The sequence below is a fragment of the Vanellus vanellus genome (genome assembly GCF_965231255.1).
Source record: "Vanellus vanellus genome assembly, chromosome: 4".
NCBI classification, from domain to species: Eukaryota; Metazoa; Chordata; class Aves; order Charadriiformes; family Charadriidae; genus Vanellus; species Vanellus vanellus.
Window position 1 is genome coordinate 71,113,071 of NC_138909.1, and position 8,848 is coordinate 71,121,918.

The 8,848-nt window shown below is 37.7% G+C and overlaps 1 protein-coding gene across 1 annotated transcript; it reads right to left on the reverse strand.

The window, feature by feature from the left end:
- Positions 1-512: 512 nt before the first annotated feature.
- On the reverse strand, positions 513-8,442 carry GNPDA2 (glucosamine-6-phosphate deaminase 2). Its single transcript, XM_082482910.1, has 7 exons — positions 8,315-8,442; positions 6,687-6,850; positions 6,274-6,375; positions 5,625-5,807; positions 5,109-5,293; positions 4,844-5,018; positions 513-1,536 (listed from the first exon to the last, which is right to left on the reverse strand). The coding sequence occupies exons 2-7, from the start codon at positions 6,808-6,810 to the stop codon at positions 1,478-1,480; spliced, it is 828 nt and encodes a 275-aa protein (XP_082339036.1). The 5' UTR covers positions 6,811-6,850; positions 8,315-8,442; the 3' UTR covers positions 513-1,477.
- Positions 8,443-8,848: the final 406 nt, after the last annotated feature.

The window sequence follows — 8,848 nt, forward strand, 5'->3', positions numbered from 1 at the left end:
ATCTTGAATTGTGGGGACCAGAGCTGGGCACAGTATTTCAGGTGCAGCCCAACAAGCACCGAGTGGAATGATCACATCTTTATCTCTGCTAGTAATAATGCCAATTTGCCTTTGTTGCTGCAGCAGCACACTGGTAACTCATGTTCAGCTTGCAGTCCTCCAGCTCCCTTTTCAGCAAGGCTGCCTCCCAGGTGCACAGCCTTGGCTCTCGGGTTATTCCGGCCCAGGGATTTAGGCCAAACTGCTGTTAGCACAGCTGCTGTGCCTACTGGGCTAGTATTCCCAACTGAAAAACAGGGCTAATCTATCATCCGTATTGGTGAAAAGTTAAATTAAGTTATGCTTTGTTGCACTTTTTCACAGTGAGAATTCTACACAAGGGCAGGCTCCCTCCCCCCAAAAGTCTAAATAAATTCTTAATTTTCCTCACAAAAAAGGCACAAAATTCTTAACCTCTCCCTGAAACCTTGAAGTATTTATATTAGAAACAAAACAATTTTGAAATTATAGATTTATATTTAAGTTTTACTTATATTCAAAGTAGGAAATAACATTCCTTGTAACAGCTCAATGATACAATGAGAGGTAACTACTGCAAAGTGATTAACAGTTGACTTTAAATGATCATGTATTAAACTTGCAGACATTATATTCCTGTAAATTAACCTCTTTTCAGGCATTTAATAGTAACATCATAAGGTACAATTAAACGGGTACCTCCAGAAAGGAACATTTAGATTTTTCCTTATGTATAAAGCTCAATTACCAAAAATATAAAAATGCTAAAGTAATTTGAAATACATGAGAGGAAAAAGTGCTATGGCAGAAGTTTAATATTTTTATCTGTGGAGTAATTTACAACTTTCAAGAATTTGGTGCATTTTTAGGCACTGTTTTTGTATTTTTATTTGCCTGAATTGTACAGCAGGACTTGAGATGCCCAAAAACTGTTTAAGATAAATTTAAGGCAACCCAGTGCAAAAGCTCAGTGTACATTAGATATATGTAAACAGAACATTTCATAGTAGAAATTGTACAACTATTACAAGTCCATAGTATTAACAAAGGCCAAAACCATTCTGCCTAGAGACACAAATGCAAAAAATGTAGTTACACTAATCAAGCCAAAAATGCCTGGAAATAAAATATCATTTTCTCTACCACAAGGCAGATGCATTACATTGCTGTGCTAGAATAAGTGCCCTGCTTTTCCCCACTACGTAACATGCAATCTCCCACAGGTTTGTTCTGTCCCGTCTAGTTATGCACCAGCCAACAACAGAGCTCCAAGTGTTAAAGCAAAATGCACAACACAAACAGATGGAATGTGAATGTACAGATATTGGACCTTTTAAAAAATACAGTACCTAGGATTCCCCATTTTAAACAGTTTTCAGCGTATTGCATAGCAGTGAACTCATCTGCTACCTAAAACTGTTGCTGTTGACCCACATGGAGTTCCTCTTCAAGTCTTCTTTCAGTTTTCTTTCATACTGTACAGTGGGTCCACAAGCTTATTGTGCACATGCATTAAACCTTGGGGGGAAAGCAACAACGCCAGCTTTACATTAGTTATACTTTTTCAACATGTCTCTCTAGCCACATTTTTATTTGGAGTTTGCGTCAAAGTATACATTTTAAATAGTTCACCGAGGAGAATAACAACGGCTAAAGTACTTAAAAATCAGAAGTTAAAGACAGCATATGTATTCCTGTATCACTTGAATACTGCTGACATCTTCAGTATAAAGTGAGTATGGACAACAAGACAGCTCTCTGATAACAGACCTGTCAAAAAGTAGATCTGGACTGCTTCCAAGTGAATTGAATACATGAGATCCACCCATCTTTCCTTTGTATTAAGAACTTCAGAACAACAACATAAAATTCCCCTCATACCACAAACTGTCATAAAAATCAGATGATACTTGTACAGCTTAAATTGCAATGTTCCAGCATTGCGGTATTACTGTCTTTGTAATTAATAGTGTACTTCTGGTCCTGGACAGGCAAAACCAAACTAAACGTATCCAGACTGTTAAACAGATTCAGAACTTCAGCACTTCAACTGTTTTCTATTCTAGCTGGGCTTTATTTGGTCATATAGAAGTCGTCCATAGCTGTGATTAGGGGAGTATTTTCCCCCCCCCAGTTCAGATAATTTTAATTTTGGAAAGTGCTGAAAAAAGCAGTTAAAAGAGGTGCTGCTTTCTTTATCTTGTTACAAGTGTTACCTACATCTAGGCATGCATGACATTCAGTCACTGGTATGTTTTTAACCTCATTTCACCATAAGGACTTATAACAGTAACTAATTGTGAACACTGATCTGCAAAGTATAAGTCCATTTTAGCACCAAACTAAAGATTAACTTCTAAAATTACAAATGTAAGTAATATCAAACACTTAGAGATTTTTTCTTAAAAAACATTAAAGAAGTCTGACAGTAGTGCACACTTTAGTGATTATCTATGGCAAAGAATATTCAAATACCTTCGCTACATGATGCATCTGGCGGCAAACTTAGTGTCACTGCAGCAACATGAAATTTGAGTAACTGTACAATCTGAGGGCATTACTGTAGGTGACCACAACAAACAGTATCTTATGCAGCATCTATTCCTAATCAGTGTGTGATTATTTAATATAAAATGCAGAAATGCAGATGTTACTGTTTCCTTCTCCACTTAGTGACATTCTGTCAACCTTAGAAGGCAACATAACTCAAGAAAACAGTTTCGTAAATTTCATAAAGGATAACTGTTGGGTTGATGTACATGGGAAATATCAAGTCAGTAATGTTTTTCAGGAGTTTAACAGTAAGTGAGAAAACATTAAGTACACATTTGATGCAAAAGCCATTTGTACTGAAAGCATAACAGCTGCAGACACTACTCAAACTAGAACCATGTTTTGAACTTTAAAGCATTCTACTTCCTACCAGTGTTTTTCTCTTCTAAAAAAAGGAAATGAAAAGGAGATAATTACCCACTTCCTAGAGGCACAAAAAAATGCTTACAAAGTATTGCCTCTGCCATATTTAATGAAGGATATTTAAATCCTGTGAAATTGTTTCAGAAAAAAGTTAGAAACAAAAGCTTTTTCTAAAGATATGCTGAGTCCTTACTTGATAGATGCCAAAACCCATTATTTCAAAGGAAAGTTTCACTGTATATTCAAGTATGCTTTGAATAAACAGATTTCTGCATACAGTTTTAAGAGCATGCACAAGCATGGAAAAACTATCCTGAATTAACTTATCTGCAGACTAATTAATTCAAAATTCATTTTCTGCTTCATTCTGCAGGAAAGTTACCTTTCCCTTTTCCAATGGAAACATTTAAGTACACTTGATAATTTTAGCCTCTAAGAGGTTTTCAGAAAGTTAGAAAAAAGCAAATGGGAATAAGAGTTATTCTAGTTACCAACCAGTGTAGTACTTCATTATCAAAAATATTTGAAGTTTCACATAGTACCTTCAGGTTTTTTTAATGGTGAAAAAAAAAAAAAAAACCCACAGTAAATAGCTGCCATAATTAGCAGTCATTAAGAACTACCCAGCTTCCTAACAAATCCAACCTGAAGATCAAGATTCAGAAATAATTCTAAATTTGACCCACATCGATTTCTGCTCCATCTTAAAAGGGGAAAAATCTCACCAATTTGAGAATAGGTAAGCAAGTTTAAAGTAAACAACCTTTTTATGAATTCTATTGCTCTGTATTACAGGGTAATTAAAAACAGTGTGACACAACAGCACATTCATATACTGTAGCCCTTGATTTTTTTTAAAGCAAAGTTCAGTGTCTAGTAATTACCTAGTAATTCTACGTTAGGTTTATATCTTTTCCAAGCAAAGCTTTTGTGTATATGAAATACAGGATAACTGCTTGGACAAATTTCAAACATTAAAGAAGTTTGTCTTTGAAAACAACAATAAGTACGATGTAGCAGTGTGATACAGGTAAAGATTAACACACACACACTACTTAACAAAGAACAGCATACTGAAAAAATCCAAAATTAACAAGTTGGCCACAAATTATATCAGGATAAAAATCACATTAATGCCAGAACTGCAATCTAATACATATATGGACACTGGTGATATAATGCTTTAAAAAATAATTTCATAAGCTGTAGTCTTAGCTGCCTCAACTACTACAAGTATCCATGCTAGTGAGAAAGAGGAGTGATTTACACAATCGCATTTGCTGTGCTAATATAGTTAGGAGAAAACTACTTTTCTCAGCGAAACAGAATTCACATCTAGGAACTCTCAATGACTATTAAAAATTCCAACTTTAAGCTTGCCTCAGTATTCCTATTACAGATGTGAAAAGCACAGTAAAAGTCTGCAATGTATTAAAAGTCAGTGTAGACTGTTATGCTAGTTGCACTGTATGTAGAATTTCCTCAGGTGGCTTCAAAGTCTATATCACACATTTCAAGTTCACTAGACAGCACATTACAGCACATAGCAAAAGCAGCATTAAAATACATCAGGAGTAATAAATGTATCAAGTTTTCTTTAAGTGAAACTTTCCAGTGTATTTAAGACCAATATTCTGTAACACCAGATTGCTGCTATTTTACATATAGTTGAAGATTACTACACTATCATTTCGAATTGGAAGCAAAAGTATTTTCCAAAGTAGATTTGTTCAGGAATGTAAGGAACACAAGTTATGCCTCCTAGCACTTTTCCATTCACAAGAAATAAGTAAACATTTAGTATGTTGAATATATAACATTATACATTAGCTACTGTAAAGTGTTGGAAGGCTCAGACTTAATATAATTTTTTTTTTTTTAAATACGTAACCTCTGATTCAGTGCTCACCTTTAAAGTACTTCACAGTTTTAACTCTTAGTTCTAAAGTAGCATCTTCATCACACACAAAGATAGTACGAGGATGTTGCTGGAAAGCAGAAACTGTCCACATATGATTGACTCCTTCTTCAATTGCTTTGTACAATGCAAAAGCCTTATGCGCACCTGTTATAAGAATCATCACCTGCAAAACAAAGGCCTCTTTCAATCCCAGTATCAATACCAACTAGTCTTGAAAACAGACACATGCAACTAGAACTAAATGAGTTCTTACTTCTCTAGCATCCATCACTGTACCCACACCAACTGTTAGCGCCATAGTTGGTACTTTAGATAAGTCTCCATCAAAGTATTTAGCATTTGCCAAAATGGTGTCCATTGCTAAAGTCTTTAATCTTGTTCTTGAAGACAAACTTGATCCGGGTTCATTGAATGCAATGTGGCCATCTGGACCAATGCCTTTTCAAAGTTAAAAAAAGTAAATCATTCCAGACCTGTGAGTCAACAAATATCCTCAAACATTGTAAATGAAAAAAAAAGTTTTAGAACTTACTCTTTCCCTTTGGTTCCCCATTTTCAATAAAAAGCATTCAAAACTACTTGAAATTAAGTTATTAGAAACCTGGACACCAACCATTCTGTTTTGCTATTCATACTGATTCTTTGTAAGTCACAGAACTTTCTTACACCATAACTGAAAAAAGTGGGTTTAGCCAAGTTAAGGAACCAGTGATTAAAGAGTCGGTGTATTTGTTTGAAACATAACTAACCATAGAGTATTTCCTCATACCTCCAACAAAGAGATCAATCCCCCCTGCTTCTTCAATTTTCTTTTCAAATGCATCACATTCCGCCTGTAAGTCTGGAGCATTCCCATCAAGGATGTGAGCGTTATTTGGATCTATGTCAATATGTTTAAAGAAGTTATTCCACATATAGGAGTGATAGCTCTCTGGATGATTTCTGGGAAGCCCTGAAATCATTTAGAGTGAAATTAACATACTACAAGGTTTAACCAAACAGCCTTAATTCTAGTCTATATATAGGGCATGCATGAGAAACTTAAGTCAGTCAGATAAAGCAGTATTTCAAATTATATTGAGAAGAAAGATTTCCTTTTGGCATGCACAAGGTAATCAGTTTACTTTCCCTTCGCATATGTCTTATCACAAAGAAATGCAGTCACAATACTGTGTGACAACACACTTTCAACAGATATACTGTAAAGTAATTTACAAGCACTGAATTTAGCCCAGAATCCACCTGGGCTAGTTTATTATTTGCATTTTTGTGGATAACGAATAGAGAAAAACACTTAAGATGACCCCACATACATAAGTCTAAACTGACTTTGTGCTTTGCCAAAGTAATTAACAGTTTTAATAACAGGAAAAAAAGTTATCAGTACAGTGTGTTCTCAAATAATTAGCACATCTTACCTACGTATTCATCCATGTTGAAAGTCTTTACGTATTTGAAAGAGAGATCTCCATTCTTGTGATATTCTATCAGCTTTTTGTAGCATCCCAAAGGTGTACTCCCTGTTAAATAAAGTTTTTCTACTGTTTTATGTATCCGCACAACATTTTAAGTGGATTTAACTATCTTAATAGTCAAAATTTGCTACAATGCTTTTCAACATAGAAGAAATGTGTTATTTCTCATTTAGGATTTCTCAGCTTCTCAAACTTTATCACAACTTTTTACACAAATCAAATTCGTATTTAAAATGAAACATGTTGGATTAACACCAAAAATATATTTGTGTTCTTTTAGATGAAGTATCTGTTGGCAATGACACAAATCATAGTTCAGGGCTTAATCATTTGCATAGACTTTGAATAAAACTTGCCTGTTGGTAGACCAAGCGTGAAATATCTTCCTTGACTTGGCTTGAATTGGATAATACGATTACAGATGTATTTTGCTGCCCATTCACTAGCCTGATCGTAATCTTCAAGAATTACTAGCCTCATTATGGCTGTGAGGAACTTCTGTGATAAAATAAACTTAAACCTGGAGAAAATGTCAAAGTTTTAAAAATAAGCACCATATGAATAGTTGCAAAACTGTTAGATTACAGAAGAGATAAAAACGACCTTTTATACTGATGACCTATAGGGCTAAATAAAGGATATTTTACTTGCATAGGCATATTGCATACTCGCAGTCCTAGTTCTAGCAGGATTGTTGGACAATCGACAGAAAAGATACAGAATCCAACTGACAGATTACAGTCAGAATACTTATTAAAATTCACAGACTAATTTAAAGTAACTTACAGGAAAAAGCTAAAACAAAATGAGAACGAGCACTTTTGCACTTCAATTCTTTGATTGTTACAATTACAAATGAGGAAATACTCTGCTTGAAATAAAAAAAACTAAACAAATACTGAGATTAAATCCTGGTTCTTATGACCAGCTGAATGCCTAAAATTTCAAAAACAAGGGCCAGAATAACCTCATGTTTCTATATTCAAAGTACATAATGGGAAGTAAACAATTAAAACTCCATTCACTCCCATTCTAACTCCATAACAATGCTTCAGTAAGTTTACTAATCTGCAAAAAAGTGTTAAAGCACTAGACATATTTGAAATCTTAACAATTCACAGAAAAAATACCTACGAGGTCCCATTTTTTTCTTTTCAACATAACTTTAGAAAGCAGTCAGTCATTCTTTATAGGCTCTGATTTTGAGTACAGCTATATCAACTATTAAGAAGAATACCTAGAACATAAGCTTGACTGTTAAAGCTATAAAAGCATCTCTTGCATTACGTGAAACTCATTTTTCCATGAGATTCTGCTTAACAGAGTCCAGTAATTATCAGAGAGACTAAGGCTCTTTAGCCAGTTTGCAACATATTACGTTTTCTCTTCCCAGGTCTAAGCGTGCTTGGCATTAGCCAGAGAACGACATCGCTGCCAGAAGCCTAAGGCCAGCTAATTGCCAAACCACCACTAGCACACACCACTCTTAGTTGACCCAAAGCAAGACCAGTTTTAGAAGAAGTAGGAATTAAACTACAGTAATGCTTAACAGGGTAACATCGGTTCGTCCCATTAAACAAGGAAGGAAACGGACCCCGCCTTTCGCTGACTGCGCTGCCTCCCCTGCCCGGACAGGAGCCGCGACAAGTCAAACTCACCTTAGCAGAGGAAACGCTACTCCACAGGTACCTAAAAAGTTACCACTCACATTTCCTCCGGGAGAACCGAAAAACAGGCCACCAGAGCGAGATCCCGCCTCTTTAGGGCGGCCTCACAAAGCTTTTAACGATTTTACCCCGACAACATGGTGATGCTCTCCAAGACACTGAATCTACGTTATTAGAGAAAGAAACCTACTGCCTCCCCACCCTCTCCCTCCCCAGGGCGGCCCCGGGCCTCAGGGCCTTCCCCCACCCACCGCCCGGGCGCAGCGGGGCCCAGCCTCAACCCCACCAGCGCACACGGCCCCACCCGCCCCGCTCACCCCTAGGAGAGCCCACAGCGGTCGCAAGCGGCGCCGGAGCAGCGTACACAGCACCGGAGGAAGCACAGGGACCTCCGCCCGCCGAGAGCGGCCCGCAGCACCCTCCGCGCTGCCGCCGCCGTCCGAACCCGCCGCGCAACCCGGAAACACCTGGCGGGGACCGGAAATAGCTGCGCGGGTGGGCGGGGCCGCGCATGCGCGGAGGAGGCGGCCTCGTAGAGGCGGGTTGTGGGGACCTGGGGCAGTGTGGTGAGGGCTTGCTGGTGCTGGACAGGGTGTGAGCCAAAGAGGTTGCTGCCCTCCGGTGGAGCGTCCTGGGAGCTGCTGGTGGCTTGGGGTGGGTGGAGGCTGTTCGTAGGCTAACCTAGAGTAGGACCTCTGTGTGAGGCCTGTTCTTGGTGCCCCTCTTTAGGGGGAAGCAGGTGGCACGCTGAGATCTTTGTCAGAAAAGTGCCACTTTGGCTTAAGTATTTGCTTGAAGCAGCTACAAAAGAGCCTGTTTGTAGTTATTGCAAAAAAAAAAAAATAGGCAAG

Coding starts and splice junctions, on each gene's coding strand:
- GNPDA2 (XM_082482910.1), bottom strand. CDS start 6,810: ATGAGGCTAGTAATTCTTGAAGATTACGATCAGGCTAGTGAATGGGCA. Junction 5,808..6,273: donor CAACATGGATGAATACGTAG/GTAAGATGTGCT, acceptor AAATGATTTCAG/GGCTTCCCAGAAATCATCCA. Junction 1,537..4,843: donor AACTGTGAAGTACTTTAAAG/GTGAGCACTGAA, acceptor TTTCCCCCCAAG/GTTTAATGCATGTGCACAAT.